The sequence below is a fragment of the Adiantum capillus-veneris genome, chromosome 10 (genome assembly GCF_014529385.1).
Source record: "Adiantum capillus-veneris isolate H3 chromosome 10, ASM1452938v2, whole genome shotgun sequence".
NCBI lineage: Eukaryota > Viridiplantae > Streptophyta > Polypodiopsida > Polypodiales > Pteridaceae > Adiantum > Adiantum capillus-veneris.
Genome location: NC_140940.1, coordinates 13,610,890 through 13,628,438, shown reverse-complemented (window position 1 = coordinate 13,628,438; position 17,549 = coordinate 13,610,890). Strand labels below are relative to the sequence as shown.

The following is a 17,549-nucleotide window of genomic DNA, read 5'->3' as shown; positions in this document are numbered from 1 at the left end:
CCAATCTTGAAGTGCTTAAGGGTCAAGCTTGTGGTGGGAACTGAACCTATGCATGAGGGGCTTACGGTGTCAAAAGGTCAAATCCAATCCCTACAAGGAGGGGGCGAGCCCTACAAGGGGGGATGAGAGAGAACACCCACACAAACACACACACACACACACACACACACACACACACACACACACACACACACACACACGTCATGCTTGGTACAAACAAAGCAAAGGGGACACTTGTCAAGTTCCTCCTCATGTTGCCCTCATGGTGTGCCTGAAGCCTATTGTATGGCCACCCAAGGGGTCCAATGATAATTTAGGAGATTTAATTAATTGATTTTGCATTTATCAAGTCCTCTCTCTCAAAGGGGAAAGGGGAACACTTGTCCCAAGGCTACCTTGTTGCTTGGTATGACTCTTGCTTATGATTGGCTAGGCCTAGAGGGGTCCAATGAGCTTCAAGCATGAGCTACAAGGGGGGGTCGACCAAAGCAAGCTAGGGGGTTGCTTAGGGGGTATATACACACACACACACACACACACACACACACTCTCTCTCTCATTGTGTGCTATGCAAAGTGAAAGAGCTCCATCTCCTTCTCCAAGCTCCTTGAGAAGTTGAGAGCCTACACCCACACTCTTGGCTATGGAGTGAAAATCCAACCAAGAGCCATGCTTCAATACTTAAGCTTGCCATCTTCTCCTTCTTCATTGCTATGCTATTATGTATGCTAGCAAGAAGACGTATGATAAGGTGAGGAACTAATTATTTCTCCTATGAAATGTTTCCTCTTCCTCTTCCCTACCGTCATTCCTTGCTAGCTCTCTCCACCTTCGAAGGTGTTTGAGGTCTTGGGACTAAGGCTTGGGATAGTTAAAGCTTTCTTCAAATTTTATGTTATGCTTGTGATGCATGAAGCTTTCCATCTTCATTGCATCACCTAGGTCACAAGGAACACAAAGATTGTATTGTAACAAGTCTCTCTTAATGGGAGAAATCATAATACAAATGCCTATTGGAGGGGGGACCAGCTCCATATATATCCGGTCCTCAACTGTTGTCATGTTCTCTAAATTCTCTCTCTTGCAAAAGTATTGTTCATGCCAAGTTAACCAATTGCTATGCCTATGTTGTTATCTTCAATTATGTTCACCTGCTATGATCACAAAGTAATTTCTCAAAAGTACTCTCATTAAGTTCCGCTACTCTCAAGGTAATAGGCCAATTCCATTACAGGATTCTAGGTAAGACTTTGCAATTTTCAGATCTTTAAGTCAACTTCATGCTTTTGTTTTCAACAAATGAAAGAATGATATGGAACCTCAACTTTTCTTGAGACTATAGACTAGGGCTGTGATCTTGAGTTTTGTAAAGGTTAAAGAACATGGATCACAATTTAAATCATTGGTCACATGTGGGAATTCTTGATCTTGCTAAAACACGTTCTTCCTGGGTAGATGATGATTCTTTCGTGTAGTTAGTAGTTTGACTCACTGTATTTTAACTTTATTTGCTACTACTTCCAACCCTTTATATTTTTTACCAATACTAAATTTGTAGGAAGTCTACATATATTCAAGATCTCTGAAATGCACTCCTAGGTTTTGAAGTTGATCTTATTTGCCTCTTCATCTAGTTACCATTATCTTTGATGGGGCTTGTTATTAACTTTGAATATGAGAGCTACTCTTGGCAAAGCATGGCTTAAACTTGCATATCCTCGCTATGATTCTTTGACCATTGAGCATTGGTAGCAAATTTCTTATTGCTGATGTACTATGTATAGATAATATTACAAGAGGAAGCCGATGACTATTTCTAAACTAGGGTCTAGAACGTGGATGACCATAGGGAAAAAACCTTGTGGGAGAAAAGTTCCATTGGTATATGATCTTATTTGAGTTGAATCCTTGGTATTTGAGTGCATGCTCATGCAAGATGTGTTCTTGATAGAAACAAAGGAAGAGAGACTGATGCAAGTTCAAATTATGGGACACTATATATGCATACAAGATTATCATGCAGCCCAAAAATAGAGTTGATGGGTGTTTTAAGGAAAAAATAAAGTACATGTGACATTAGAATATGTCTCATGAATAGCTTTCACTTTTGGAAGAAGGGTTTTCAATGTAGAAGGTTCTCCACTCATATCTCATTGTGGTCACTGTTTGAGTCTCTTCTTGACTTGTCTTATTCACTTTACTAGAATTCAACTCTTATCGTCACCTATATCAACATGACGTAACAAAAAAGTATACTCTTTCCTATGGAAGGGTGGATTTTTTAGTTTTTTTTCCCAAAAAAAGCATGAATTTATATTAAGAGAGAGATCACAATATCACAATATCCGAAGAATTGAAGGAAAGATGCATTAGAATGTTTGATCAGGCTTACTAGACTCCATGTATGAGAATTCTTTTTTCTGGTTTGAGCTTGCAAGCAAATAATTTGAAGCTCAAGAAGTGTTGACTTTACAAGGCGGATTACAGAGTCTTGAATCACTACCTGGGAGAGGAGATTACAATAGCCCTAATTGCGACAAACCACAAGAGGTTCTCATAAATGGGTCCTGAGTCAAACAAAAAATGATTGATGCTAGAGCAGTAGATGTTAAGATGGTTGGACAAATTGCTCATGCTGAGAGACTCATCACTCATATTGATGATGTTATTCATGCCTTGCCTTGAGGTGCTTTTGATCCCGTATTTGAACAGTTTTGTATATTTCTGTATGGAACTATGTGATTTTTAGTTTGCACTTCTAAAGGAAATTTGTCACATTAAAAATCACAAGTCAAGTTTTTAAAGCTCAGTGTGTTGTGCCAAAGGTCAAAAACTACATACCCAACAGGAAAATGTACTCTTTCCTATGGAAGGTCGGACTTTTAGCTTTCCCTTTTAAAGGAAACCTGTCACATTAAAAATCACAAGCCAAGATTTTAAAGCTCATTGGCTAATTAGTACGCACATGAAGAAATTGGATTCTTTAAAGACAAAGGACCACAAAATGCTCCATTTTGAGCTTTCAGCTTCCTTCTATGAACTCTATTAGCGGATGGGAATTCCGATAAGATCACTTTTATTACTCTTCCCCTTAAAACTGGAAGGGCACGTTTTGAGGATGCCCTTCTAATGACGTTGGACAGACTCCTACAAAATATTGTCGCCTTCTCTTTATATGCTCAACATCATGAGTAAGTAGCTTATCTCTTGCACAAGCGTTCAGCAACAATTTGCCCATATACGACTGCAGCATCGACTGGAGCTGATAGTCATCATTATATTCTCGATATAATCGAGCAGGATCATACTCCTCCATTAAGCGGTAGCATCCCTCCAAGTCGAGGGCTCCTAATGACTTGAACTGACAAATGCTTCTAGGAAGCTCCTTCATAACCTCACAATCTACAAGCCTCAGCGTTCGCAAATTACAGCTCAGCCCTTCAAACTTGCGAGGCAGCTGTTCCAACCTCGAGCATCCACTTAGATCGAGCTCATTCAGTGCCTTTAGATTGCAGACGCTCTCCGGAAGGTTTCTTAGATTGCGACACCCCTTCAACGATATAACTTCCAATATTGGCCGCAGGTCCGCTCCAAAGACGTCAGGAAGGATCTCCAAACTGAAACACCTCTGCAAATCCAGCACTCGCAAAGAGCATAACTCAACAATGCTTGGTCACAAGTTTGTGAGGCTCGAGCACCCTACAATATCTAACGTTCTCAACTTGTTCATTCCCATCCCCATATCTTTGGGCAAGGCTTTGAGATGCATGCAGCCTTTCATAACCAGCACGTTGTTAGCGTGCAAACAACAAGGAAAACAAGTGACTCTATAGCCCTACACGAGTCACACCATTGGAAAGAAACCCTGTATGACGGTAGAAAACACCAAAGTCGAACACTTGTGAAGATGGGCGAGAAACAGCTCTAACTCAAACCATGACCAAAAATTTAAAAAACCGAGACCATGAAGATGAAGCTTGTGTCGTGAGGATCTTCGTAGAGCATCCATATGCTTGATTCTGATAACCGACGAGAAAGTTACAAGCTTTAGAAGATGGAAGGTCTCTCAAAAGCTCCAAAAAACAAGTCTCTGTAAGCAAAAAGGGATGTGCAGGAAAATACAGCTATTAAAGGGGGATTTTTTTGGTTCTTATCCCAAGGGATTTTCGCTCCCTTCTTAGCCGACTTCATTTCTCCCTTTAGGCACCTTTTAATTGGTCCAATTTTGGCCTTTTTTGGGTCAAAAATGAGCTGTCTACCACTTTTTGACCAAGACAACTGGGGAAAGGGGATGTCCGGTGGACCAAAAAAGTGGCCAGGCACCTGGGCAGCTGGTGTGGACTGAAAATGACGCATCCTCTCTCCCCCAAAGTCCACGATCCCTCACAAGCAAGGCCAAGAAGCTCCATTAGCTCCTTTGATACACCCCTAGGGGGTACCCACTCCCCCCCTTATACCCTCCAATTTCCACTTTCTCCCCTCCATGTGGGATCACTCTATTGCCACTTGCCACCATCCTCCCACCTCCCCAATCTTTTAAAAATTTCCAGCTTCTCCCAAAGCATGAGGGGACTTCTCGGACAATTTTCCCCGAGGCATATCTTGCTGCTCCGGTCTCACCGAATGACGCACCGTAACACACGGCTCGAAGCCCATCACCTCGGCTATCTCCAGAAATATAAAACTTCAGCATTTGTAAACTTAGACCCTCGAGTTGGCCTAGTTGCCCTTCTCGCATGCACCCGCAATCACCTTCTAAGTTGAGACCGCCCGCTTCGGATGCTCATAATTCATGACGTGCAAGTCCGATTCACAAGCTGTTAAGCACGGATGAAAACCCTTATTAAAAACCATATTTTGGAGTCTCGAACAACCCAAAACATCAGCCAACAGCTTGACCAAAACCAAGCCTTTGTACAGGGTTTTTTACACGGACACTTTCAAAGGTGGAAGCACTATGTACATGTATATACATGGGGGTGGTCAACAAGTTTTTTTGGCATTATTTATGGCCTTTGTACTCATCCAAAATATGCTTGACATAACTTGTCAACCCCCCCTAGCCTGCTTGATCATTCATGACAAGGAGAGGTCCCCAGGGTGAACAATTGGTGCAGCTCATCCCCAGAAACCTCATCCACTTTTTGTGGCACATTCACACTCTTTGTTTCCATTGATAGCATCTCATCTATCACAACAGTCATAAACCACGATAAATACTTCTTAAGACTATGACCATTAACACGGTAGCTATGTAATGTACCATCTAAATCAGCTAGCTGATATGTCCCATTATCAAACTTGTTTCCCACTTGATCTAAAACTTCTTTTGGAAAGTGTGGTCCAATTTACTATTGTATCGCAAAACAAGATCTCTTTTCTCAATTCCCTTATCTTTCATGCATTCATTAGCTCTTTTCTGGGCCTTTTTACATGTTTCTTGATAGTAATCCAAGGCCAAAAGCCTGTCTAGCTGCAAACATTGTAAATCCAATAACCTTTGTTGCCAAGCATCTGTTTCTCTTCATCTTGCAATGACAAAAACTTGAGTGCAGGGATTTCCACCTCAATAGGCATCAAGGCTTCTTTGCCATAAACCAAGTGATATGGTGAGAATCCCGTGCTAGTTTTGATTGCCGTTCTATATGCCCATAACGCACAAGGCAACTCTGAGTTCCAAGTTTTGGCATGTGTTAAAGTCATTTTTGTCAGAATCTTCACCAATTCTCCATTAAACCTCTCATTAAGTCCATTGCACTGCGGATAATAAGGGGTGCTGTATTTATTCTCTATGCCAAGCTTCTTGCATAAGAAATCGAACATTTCACCTCTAAACCTTGGCCCTCTGTCAGATAGTAACTCCAATGTCACCCCGAACTTGCAGCATGTGCGCATACACAAATTTTCCCATTTCCTTGCTGGTAATTTGTTTGACAACCTTGGCCTCTGCCCAACGTGATACATAATCCACCGCTGTCAAAATATACACATTCCTCTTACTTGAAGTGGGTAATGGCCCAATAGCATCGAGGCCCCATTTTTCAAACACCTCATTAGCTAGGATTGTCTTCTGGAGCTCGGGTTTAAGAACCCTTTTTCCCATCTTCTGACAAGCCAAGCAAGATTTACACCAGTGATTGACATCCCGTTGAATACTAGGCCAAACATAGCCTTCTTGCAAGACCTTGTGAAGCATAATCTTCATAGCAAAATGACCTCCGCAAGACCCTTCATGGTTTTCTTCTAAAATTTTGTAAATCTCCTCCTTCCAAGGCACATGACGCAACACCAGATCACTTACTTTCATGTAAAGCATATCACCAATCATTTTGTACTTCCTTGCTCTTCTCATAAAAGCATACTTTTTAGATGAAGGCAAGTGTTCAGGCAAGAGACCGGTCAATAAGAAATCCACCTCTTCTGACAACACCTCTCTTCCATGATACAAAGGGGCATCCGCTTTCAACACAAACACACAAGTAATCATTGCTTGCGCCGCCTCATGCGCTTCTTCATTTTGAGTCCTTTCGACAAGCTGCAAGCTCCATAACTCAAACTTTTTGAGTAGCGATTTCACTTTGAAGCATAAATTCTTCAGTCTAGGATTCTTATTCTTCCATACTCCCAACACCTGCTTTACCACTAACAACACATCACCTTTGATTTGCAAACGTTTGATTCCCAATTGTAGAAAAATTTGTAACCCGCCTTCAAGAGCCATATACTCCGCTTCATTATTACTCTTTGCATTGAGTTTTAACCCTTGCTTCCTCACAAGATTTCCCTGCGCATCATAAATAACAACCCCACTAGAAGCAACATCATGACTTCTTCGATAAGAGCCATCAAAATGTAGCAGTGAAGCATTTGATATAGCAGGGGTTTCTACTTTGTTCCTTTGGACCACCTCCTCTTTAACCAAAACAAGAGTCTCTTTATAAGTGAGTAAGTCTGCCAAAGTAGCCCGAGTACTCTCTTCCACTAGAAAAGTGAATTGAAACTCTTGCAGCTCGATAACCCATTTCATCACTGCCTTTGATATATTTGAGTTATTGAACAATTGAGGAAGCAATGAAAAACTGGTGAGAAAGGTGAACGATTTCTGCAACAAGTAATGTCTAAACCATCTACACGCATCGACCATGCTAATCATCACCAATTCAACATCTGAGTACTCTCTTTCATGAGGAGTTTTCACCCTGCTAGCATAATAAACATGCTTCATATACTGAGACTCTTTCCCTCTTTGCAACAACAACATAGCCCCAATAGCATCTTCTCCAACAGACGGGTTAACATAAAACTCCTTCTCCCAATCAGGGGCCTGCATAATAGGTAAGGTGCTCAACACTTCTTTAACTTTGTCAAAAACATCCTCACATTCATGTGTCCACTCCAAAGGATCATTTTTTACCACTTGCTGCAAAGGATACAACAGCTGTGATGCCAAAGGTATGAAACGAGACAGAATTTGACCTTCTGAATGAAAGTAGCCAATTGTCTTGTATCCTTTGGGGATGCTAGCAATAGCAAAGCTTCTACTTTCCCTGGATCTGCTTCAATTCCATTTTCAGAGATCATATGCACAAGAAGCTTCACCCTTGGCCGTGCCAAATGACATTTTTTAGGGTTTAACTGACCCCCGCATTCATCATACCTTGCAAAAGTCATCTCAAGCTTTTGAACATGCTCCTTGGGTGAGCTTTACACACAAAAATCATCTATGAACCCTTTGACAAACTTCCCAAGGAATGGGGTAAGAACCCAATCTACCTTTCTCTCAAAAGCCCCATGCCCATTTGTCAACCCAAAGGGAAGGCAAAGAAAGTAAAAACAACCCCATTGAGTGATAAAAGTAGTCTTATTCTGATCTTCAGGAGCAAGGATAAGCTGAAAGTATCCCGAATAACCATCACAGACGCTATACCTTTCAAAACCAGCCACTGTATCCAAGAGTTGATCAATGAAAGGCAACGAGTAAGGATCCTTTTTGGTCACTACATTTAATGGCTTATAATCAACACAAACTCTCCAACGCCCATCCTTCTTGGGAGTGACCACTATGGGGCTGACCCACTCAACATTATCTACTGGAACAATAAACCCTGCATTCAAAATCTTATCCACTTCTTCTTTTAAAGCATTCATTTGCTCCTTACCCATTCTTCTTAGTTTCTGTCTCATTGGCTTTGCTCCTTCTATCAACTCAATCTTCACTAAGTCCCCAACAAAACCCCTTATTTCTTGATATGATGTAATGAAAAGATTCGAAAACTTTTCCAGCATCTTCAGGTATTCTGCCCTTTCTTTTTGTGACAAGTCTGTACTTAGCATATTTTGAACAAGTCCTTTCTTCACTGATAGCTCCTGCTTGGGCTGCATTAACTCTTAAAGCTGCTCCAATCGACTTGACGCATTTATATCCTCTGAAATCTACAACACTTCACCATATTCTTTCTCCTCTTCATTTAGTAACAAAAAGGACACTTCACCCTCGTCACTGGAACTTGAAGTAGCACTACTATCTGAATCCTCTGAACTTCCCTCAATGGTGATTTCAGATTCATCATCTTTAGACACCTCTTCTAATGCCAGAGGCTATTTGGTAATCATATCAAACATCCTCTTCTCTCCCTTCTTGCTATACATAGCGATTGTGCCCTTGCCCCAATCTTGTACATCACCAACAGCTCTTAACCAAGGTCGTCCCAATATGAGAGGAAAAGCTCCCAAACCTACCGGCATAACGTGAAAGTTCACCATGACTTTCACATTAAAAACCTCAATATCCAAACCTTTGACTAGTCCCAAACACTTAACTTTGGCATGATTTACTAGTCGAATCATGAACCCAGAGCTTCCAGACATGATCAAGCCAAGTCTCTTGACACATGACTGTGTGATCACACAAACTTGCGCACCTCCATCAATGTAGGCCTCTCCCATGCCCACACCTTTGTGCCAAGCGTTCACCATAGGACAGATGTCGGGTAACTCCTCCAGAGACAACACTCTGACATGACCACACTTCAGCTCTTTTTCAATAGGATTCACTAACGACTTCCACTGCCTCTTAAATTTGTGTACCATGTTCATCAACTGTCCAAAAGTATAATTTAGTTTCCTCCCAATCAGATCCTCCTTGAGACTATAAGTTGTCTGACCTTCTCCCAATGGAAAATCCGCTACTTCAAACTTCCTGTGAGGTCTCCTTTTCTTCTTGGTCTTTGCATCTTCACCCTCTTTCTCCTTCCCTTTCTTCTTGCTAGGGCCAACACCATTTGGTGCCCTTTCCCGCTTCCCCAATGGCATCATATTTGCCTCTTTATTCTCAACTTGCACAATACCCACGTGACCACCTGATGTTGAAGCTTGATTCTCTTGTTCATCACCACGATCCTCTCGTATATCCAAGGAATAATCATTAGACCTGTCACAAACTTGATGGGGAAGTGGGTACATATCACCTCCCATCCTCTTTGGCTTTGTACAATGAGTGCTGATATGTCCCAGTTCACCACAATTATAATAAGTAGGGATAAACCTTCTTGCTGGGGTAGGAGCACCTTGTCCACGAACCGCATTGGCATTAGGTTGAGCTTCATATGGCTGGGCCACCCCTCTACCACTGCCACGACCACGACCACCACCAAGGACATTGAGCCGTAACTCCTGCATCATGGTCATCATGTCCTGCATATTACGCTGCAATTGCTTAGTGTCTACAGCCCTTCGCATAGGTTGAACTCCAGCCTCTACCTGGCTCTCCTCATCATGGACCACTCTCCCATACTCGTTAAGTCTTTGAGCTTTCCATTCTTTCTCCCTGGTAATTACAACTGCTTCTTCAAAAGTGGTAGGCCGCTTCAACTCAACTTTAAACTTCAAACTCTCCTTCAAGGTTGCCACAAAACGATCCTTTTTTAACATGGCGGGAGGGGTTTCATTTCCCAAAGCTCGGGCCCATTTATCCCAAAGGCGGGTAAAATGCATGACAAAATCATCCACACTAAGATTAGCCCTCTGAGTGTAGCCCAAAATCTCATGCCAAACTTCATCAGGTGCTTCGACATTCCTGTATTGTGCCAAAAATGCCAGCTTCACATGATTATAGTCCAACACAATCCCTGGCGTCTGTGCATGTGCCGCCTCTCCATAATTTTGTAGCCAAGCTTTTGCTTCATCCTATAAACTGTATTACAACAGCCGTAACAGTATAGCCGGATCTTGTATGCCCCAAAGCAAGCAAGTAACTTCCAATTTCTCAATAAAAGAGTGCGAATTTTCACTAGGAAATCCATGAAACTTAGGAAACTCGTCCGCCATGTTTGATGCCACATAAACACTTACATGTGACGTCGAAAATGCAAGGGATGTCGATGGATCGCTCCTAGACCTAATCCACCTCACATTGGGTAACCCAGCCCCCGGTGCTTGGCTTCACAAAACCTCACGACCCTCACAAAGGCTGCAATCCAAATTAAACGACCGCCTCACTTGCTGTCCACAAATAGCACATACATAGGCGGTTGTCCATAAGGACCCCCATCCCATTTACATTTTCTGTCTGCATGGTATATGAATTTCGTAAAAATTAGAGCACACGAGGATTTCATCTGTGGGGGCACCAAAACAATGTTAGCGTGCAAACGACAAGGAAAACAAGCGCCTCTATAGCCCTGCACGAGTCACACTGTTGGAAAGACACCCTGTATGACGGTAGAAAACACCAAGTCGAACACTTGTGAAGATGGGCGAGAAACAGCTCTAACTCAAACCATGACTAAAATTTTAGAAAACCGAGACCATGAATATGAATCTTGTGTTGTGAGGATCTCCGTAGAGCATCCATATGCTTGATTCTGATAACTGACGAGAAAGTTACAAGCTTTTGAAGATGGAAGGTCTCTCAAAAGCTCCAAAAAACAAGTCTCTGTAAGCAAAAAGGGATGTGCAGGAAAATACAGCTATTAAAGGGGGATTTTGTTGGTTATTATCCCAAGGTATTTTCTCTCCCTTCTTAGCCGACTTCATTTCCCCCTTTAGGCACCTTTTAATTGGTCCAATTTTGGCCTTTTTTGGGTCAAAAATGAGCTGTCTGCCACTTTTTGACCAAGGCAAGTGGGGAAAGGGGATGTCCGGTGGACCAAAAAAGTGGCCAGGCGTGTGGGCAGCTGGTGTGGACTGAAACTGGCGCTCCCTCTCTCCCTCAAAGTCCACGAGTCCTCACAAGCAAGGCCAAGAAGCTCCATTAGCTCCTTTGATACACCCTTAGGGGGTACCCACTCCCTCCCTTATACCCTCCAATTTCCACTTTCTCCCCCCCATGTGGGATCACTCCGTTGCCACTTGGCACCATCCTCCCACCTCCCCAACTTCTCAAGAATTTCCAGCTTCTCCCAAAGCATGAGGGGACTTCTCGGACAATTTTCCCCGAGGCATATCTTGTTGCTCCGGTCACCGAATGACGCATCGTAACACACGGCTCGAAGCCCATCACCTCGGCTATCTCCAAAAATATAAAACTTCAGCATTTGTAAACTTAGACCTCCGAGTTGGCTTAGTTTCCCTTCTCGCATGCACCCGCAATCACCTTCTAAGTCGAGACCGCCAGCTTCGGATGCTCATAATTCATGACGTGCAAGTCCGATTCACAAGCTAATAAGCACGGTTAAAAACCTTTATTAAAAACCATATTTTGGAGTCACGAACAACCCAAAACATCAGCCAACAGCTTGACCAAAACCAAGCCTTTGTACACGGTTTTTTACACAGGCACTTTCAAAGCTGGAAGCACTATGTACATGTATATACATAGGGGTGGTCAACAAGTTTTTTTGGAATTATTTATGGCCTTTGTACTCATCCAGAAAATGCCTGACAACGTGTAGCGAGCTTAAGCTGCGGATTTTTATTGGCATGATGCCGTGGCAATCCGTCAACAGCAGGTTTTCGCAGGCAGTCAAGTCACCGATCATCTCCGGTAAGCATCGAAGATTCGCATAGCCATGGAGTACAAGTCGTGTCAACGATCCTTGATTGCAGATGCTGTTAGGCAAACTAGCCAGGCTCTCGCACCCTACCAATAGTAACACCCTCAAAGAGCTTAAGCACCCTATTTCTTCTGGTAATTCTTGTAGTTCAGTTCATGCGCTCAAATTGAGCTTTGTTAGTGATTATAGACCAGATAATCTTCCAGGCAATCCCTTTAGTTTCACGCAATTGCTCAAATCCAGGCTTTGTAGAGCACCCAAAAGCTCCAAATGGCGAGGTAATTCCTCCAACCCTGTGCATCCACTCAAATCAAGCACGACCAGCGTCTTCAGCTTGCAGATGCTGTTCGGAAGCCTTACTAGATTTGGACAGAAATCCAGTGTCGTCCTTCTCAATCGTGTCATTTTCTCCAAGCCCAATCCTGCTGCATCTAGCTCGCGACAAGCACAATTGAGCAATTTCAACCGGACGGTGGCTGCCGAGAGCAACGGGACATCATGTCCACTGCATAAGCCTCGAATTATGATCCGTGTGTCCTGCTGACCTGCGACGCAGTGCATGTCCGGATCGTAAGCTATATTAAGTACTGCTGTTCCGTCAGGTTGGAGGTAATTATAACAAGCGATCTCCTCCGATTTCTGAACTGAAGATTTAGAGGGGTACTCTGCATATATATACTCTTGTTCTACAATAGGCACAAGGCCCTGCTAGTTATTGAAAGCTAAGTAACTCTGATTTTGCTTTACAAGACTCGCATCCTTGATGACGTGATAGACCTGGTCAAACTTGTGCTTTTTGACCAAAAAGCCTCGCCCCCTCTGACCAAAAGCATCGCGCGAGAGCGAGATTGTTAAAACTCTTATGACATTTTAGAGAGAGAGAGAGAGAGAGAGAGAGAGAGAGAGAGAGAGAGAACTGTGTTAGAGAACGCTGTTCTCTGCCCCAGGGGCCAGCACCTTCATACAACCACGCTAGAGAACGCTGTTCTCGGCCTTCTCCTGCTGTTCTCTGCCCCAGGGGCGAGCACCTTCATACAACTGCGCGCGCGGACACACAGAGAATTTCCTGGGACCCCCTCTTTGTCTAGGGCTAAAATGAGACACATTGTCGGATCATGTCGCACCAGATGCAATATACATAAGTTATTCCCTTTTCTTTTTAACGTCGTAGGAAACCATCCCAAGAGACCTTAAAGATCTATCCCATGAGGACTCGAGTTGAACTCAAGACCTGTCATTCAAGAGGGAAATGGAGAAACGCTTGTGAACTATATTAGAAGGGGTTATCAATTACATCTTTTGAAGGCATGGAAGCCTTGATTGGGTGAATATGCAAACTTACCTCATAGGGGAAGTTACAAGAGGGAAAAAGAAAGTTACAATTCTCGAGGCGAGACGTCATCACCAATCTTTTGGGAACAATAGAGAGACGAGCCAGAAATCAATCAACTTCATCCACTTTAGTGCCCAATGCCATGGCTTCTTGACATAATTCCGATGCCCAATCGTTGAGGTGGTTAATATCTTCTAGGGTGAAGGAGAGCGATTCAGAAAGAACAACCTGATATTGGAACCCCAAAGAAGCAATGTGGAGATTCGCTCTAAGTGAGACCATCTCCGCATAGTTAGCATCTGATTCCCGAAAACACATATCGCAAAAAAAAATTCCCTTTTCTCGATTGAGCTCTTAGTCGATTGTCTTGAATTTTGAGCCAACAAATCTAGGCTAAACTAAGACACATTTGCGGATCACTATCTGACAAAACACCCTTTCCTTCTGTCTCAACACTAATTAACACCTAGCATTAAAGAAAGGGAGGGAGGGGGGGGGGGGGGGGGGGGGGGGGGGGGGGGGGGGGGGGGGGCCAAGATGTCCATGCACGAAGACTGGGAAGATCACAGTCCTGAGTGTCAAATCAAAACTAAACCTGGACACAAAATAAATCGCAAAAACCCGGGAAATACATGTTAACTCACAATATAGCCTCATAAAAACGGTCGGGTATAAACGATGTTTGCACGGGTGAGGTGGTTACCCATGTGACTCACAACCTGGGGCACGAGGTCGTGGGTTCAAATCCGGGGGGAGGCGGGGCTAAGTCCCTCTCCCACATCGTTTTTGCAGTGGTGGATTTCGAGCCCGGTCTCGAGATCCTGCCCTTGAACTCCGACCCTCGATCCCCCCCCCCCCCCCCCCCCCCCCCCCAGTTAAATGCTAGGTGTTACTTAGTGTAGAGGCTTTCCTCCTTGTAGTTTTGAAATGACATGATATCGCTATAGTATAAGTATCATTGTGCGCAATGAGTACTACTGCTGCACGTGATTGGAGGTAATTATCACAAGCCTCCACCTGTGATTTTTGGGTTGAAGATTTGAAAGGGTTGTCAACAATACTACTGGTATTTATGGATCTTGCCACCCTCGCGCATGGGGGGGGGGTGTTCACTCAATACAAGAGCTCGCTTGAATTTGGATGTCAAATTACCGGCGTCAGTGGCGGGCGGCGGTATATGTGTAGGTAAATCTGGAGGGAGATCGACTTTTAAACAAATTTAATTTTTGAGTTTCCAACGCTTGTACCGGCACCTCTACCGGCTAATATTCCGACGCCTGTATCGACAGATATTTCGACGTCTATACCGGCCCCTGTACCGACGGACCCTGCAAAAAACGAAGATGCGAGTCTTTCCCTGCACATTTCTTTCATTCTCCGCCTCTTCCCTTGCCCTCCTCCTCCTCACCTGCTGCAAATCTGTTGCCCAACGAGGTGCGGGAGGTGAGATTCTTGCTTGTGGACTACTCCCAGCATTAAGGTGAGATTTTTTTTAAGTTTTCTTATAGGTTTGTGTGTATATGTGTCTAACATAGTATATGTGTGTGTGTGTGTGTGTGTGTGCATTTTTGCAGGTTTGAAGACGTTTTTAAGACCCTTTTTTGCTCAAATATGCCGCATGTGAGTGCTTGAAAGTTTTATGCATTTTTATTAAATTTAAATTTATATTGTATATTGACAAAATAAAATTTCATTCATTAGGCTTTCAATGCTTTAAATTTTTATGCAGTTTTATTTTGAAATTATGCTTTGGAAAAGTTTTGTTTTGAAATTATGCTTTGGGGTAATTTTGTTTTTTAATTATGCTATGGGAAAATTTTGTTTTGAAATTATGCTTTGAAGAAATTTTATTTCGAAATTATGCTGTGCGAAAATTTTGTTTTGAAATTACGCTACCATCTCATCATCATCATGCAATTAATGAGGTTTAGGTTATAGGTTTCGGTTAGGTTTAGGTTTAGGTAATATGTTAGGTTAGTGTATATGTTATATATTAGGTTATAGGTTATACGTTAGGATATAGGTTAGGTTAGAGCTAGTGGCAAATAGTGAAAAAAACGCAAACGAACTTTGAAAATGACTCGTGTACTTCAAAAAACGAGAACGGACTTTGGTTAGGTTAGGTTTAGGTTTTAAGTTAGGTTATAGGTTAGGTTATGTTATACGTTAGATTAGATTAGCTTATAGATAAGGTTTAGGTTATAGATCAGGTTAGGTTATAGGTTGGGTTAGAGCTAGCGACAAATAATAGAAAAAATGCAAACGGACTTCGAAAATGACTCGTGTACTTCAAAAAACGCAAACGGACTTCGGTTAGGGTAGGTTATAGGTTACGTTTATGTTATAGGTTAGGTTAGGTTATAGGTTATGTTAGGTTATATTTAGGTTATAAGTTATGTTATAAGTTATGTTAGGTTAGGTTTAGGTTATAGGTTGTACATAAAAGATTAGGTTAGGTTATGTTAGGTTAGGTTGTACGTAAAAGGTTAGGTTATGTTAAGTTGTATGTTAGGTTAGGTTTAGGCTATAGGTTATGTTAGGTTAGGTTGTACGTATAAAGTTAGGTTAGGTTTAAGTTATAGGTTTCAAAAGCGCAATTAGACTTCAAAAGCGCACACAGACTTCAAAAAAAATAATATATAGTCATTGATCAAACACGAGATTAATACCCTGTGGTCCTAATCTCCGTGCACCTCTAGACCGAGGTGTGAAGAGATCGGGCATGGTTAGAGAATGTGAGGTTGTTAGAGCTAGCGGCAAATAGTTGAAAAAATGCAAACGGACTTCAAAAATGACTTGTGTACTTCAAAATGCAAACCGACATTGATAAACAAAGTAAACTAACGTAATCAGACTCCAAAAGTGTACACAGACTTCAAAAACCCTGATATATAGTCATTGACCAATAAAGACGAGATTATTACCCTGCGGTCCTATTCTCCACACACCTCTAGACCAAGGTGTACGGGGATTAGGCTTGGCTGGAGAATGTGAGGATGTCATGTATTGTCATGTAGTTAGTAGTGTGTAGTTATAACAAGAGTGTTTTAATTATTTGTTGCATCATTGGTAGATAAGATAAACTATGGACGATAAGATAGCGTATCCTTGTGCACATTGCAAGTATCAGATCTTTCAAAAATGAGAAATCTGTGACCAACACATACGCAATAACGGTCTCTTTCCGATAGAGCAACTATAAGACCCGCGTTATCGATCTCATGGTCTAGAGACAATAGATCAAACTGCGCAAGTAGAAATTGCTTCAACTTCAACCCAGAGAAGATGTTTTTCAAATGAACAACCATTGATTGAGTCCTTCCAACAATACCTGATGTGGACTTTAAGAATTAGAAATGGAGCAGATGTTAGACGCATTCTTTGACATGGATCCCATCATTGAAAACATAGAAGACGACAACATTCAAGGCAATACTGACAACCAACCTCATGCATCTCGTCCATATGAATGACATACTATCAACTATAAAGAGGCAAGATGATGTAAACTCTTGCACTCATACAGCTTTACAATGGTGCAAAAATCTCAGTTCTTCGTACTGCTTTAGCAATGCTAAAGTAGCAGTCTGTCTATGGGTGGTCTAACACCTCCGTCACAGAGCTTTTCAGGTAAGTACATTGTATCCTAAGCATGATAAAGTGAAAACTACAGTTCAATAATTTGATCAAGGGGCTGACTTGTTCATGTAATAACAGGTTGCTCAACGAGCAAATCTTGCCAAAAGGGAATCACATGCCCCCCCGGGGGATTCACTATGTAGTTTTGTACGGTATCACGTGAGTGTAAGGAAGAGGGGTTTTAAATAGGGGTGCCATAAGCGTATACAATAGAGGTAACCCCCAACTTATTTCTTGATGTCTACCGTAGGTAGAGAGGGGCGGGCAAGGGGGCAGGGGGGGTATTGGAGGGGGAGAGAGAAATCTCTAAAACTTTCTCAAAACCTCTCAACATTGTCAAATTTTGACGTAAAATTTTAACAAATTCCATATTTTTCCTAGACATCCATGAACTAATGTGGACGCTATGAAAAGGATTTGTCCATAATTTTTGGACGATCCTTCTTCCTTGCCCTCCAAAAGAGCATCGTCCATGTGGTTGGAGTTAAATGCCCCTTTACTATAGTCCAATGTATCAACCAATAGGATCAAACACCGTGCTAATTAGTGGGCCAAGGTCTAGTGTTCAACAGAAGTGTGTCTTA

The 17,549-nt window shown here is 42.3% G+C and overlaps 2 protein-coding genes across 2 annotated transcripts; both read right to left on the bottom strand.

The window, feature by feature from the left end:
* Positions 1–3,091: 3,091 nt before the first annotated feature.
* LOC147448462 (uncharacterized) lies at positions 3,092–3,742 on the bottom strand. Its single transcript, XM_086522384.1, has 2 exons — positions 3,704–3,742; positions 3,092–3,628 (listed from the first exon to the last, which is right to left on the bottom strand). Exons 1-2 carry the CDS (start codon positions 3,740–3,742, stop codon positions 3,092–3,094), a joined length of 576 nt encoding a protein of 191 aa, XP_086378510.1.
* Positions 3,743–10,766: 7,024 nt separating this feature from the next.
* LOC147448461 (uncharacterized) lies at positions 10,767–13,027 on the bottom strand. The gene is made up of 2 exons (XM_086521404.1): positions 12,959–13,027; positions 10,767–12,698 (listed from the first exon to the last, which is right to left on the bottom strand). Exons 1-2 carry the CDS (start codon positions 13,025–13,027, stop codon positions 12,177–12,179), a joined length of 591 nt encoding a protein of 196 aa, XP_086377530.1. The 3' UTR covers positions 10,767–12,176.
* Between the last annotated feature and the right edge of the window lie 4,522 nt (positions 13,028–17,549).

Coding starts and splice junctions, on each gene's coding strand:
- LOC147448461 (XM_086521404.1), bottom strand. CDS start 13,027: ATGAAGGTGCTCGCCCCTGGGGCAGAGAACAGCAGGAGAAGGCCGAGA. Junction 12,699..12,958: donor CAGCGTTCTCTAGCGTGGTT/GTATGAAGGTGC, acceptor AATAACTAGCAG/GGCCTTGTGCCTATTGTAGA.
- LOC147448462 (XM_086522384.1), bottom strand. CDS start 3,742: ATGGGGATGGGAATGAACAAGTTGAGAACGTTAGATATT. Junction 3,629..3,703: donor AGTTGAGAACGTTAGATATT/GTAGGGTGCTCG, acceptor CTGGATTTGCAG/AGGTGTTTCAGTTTGGAGAT.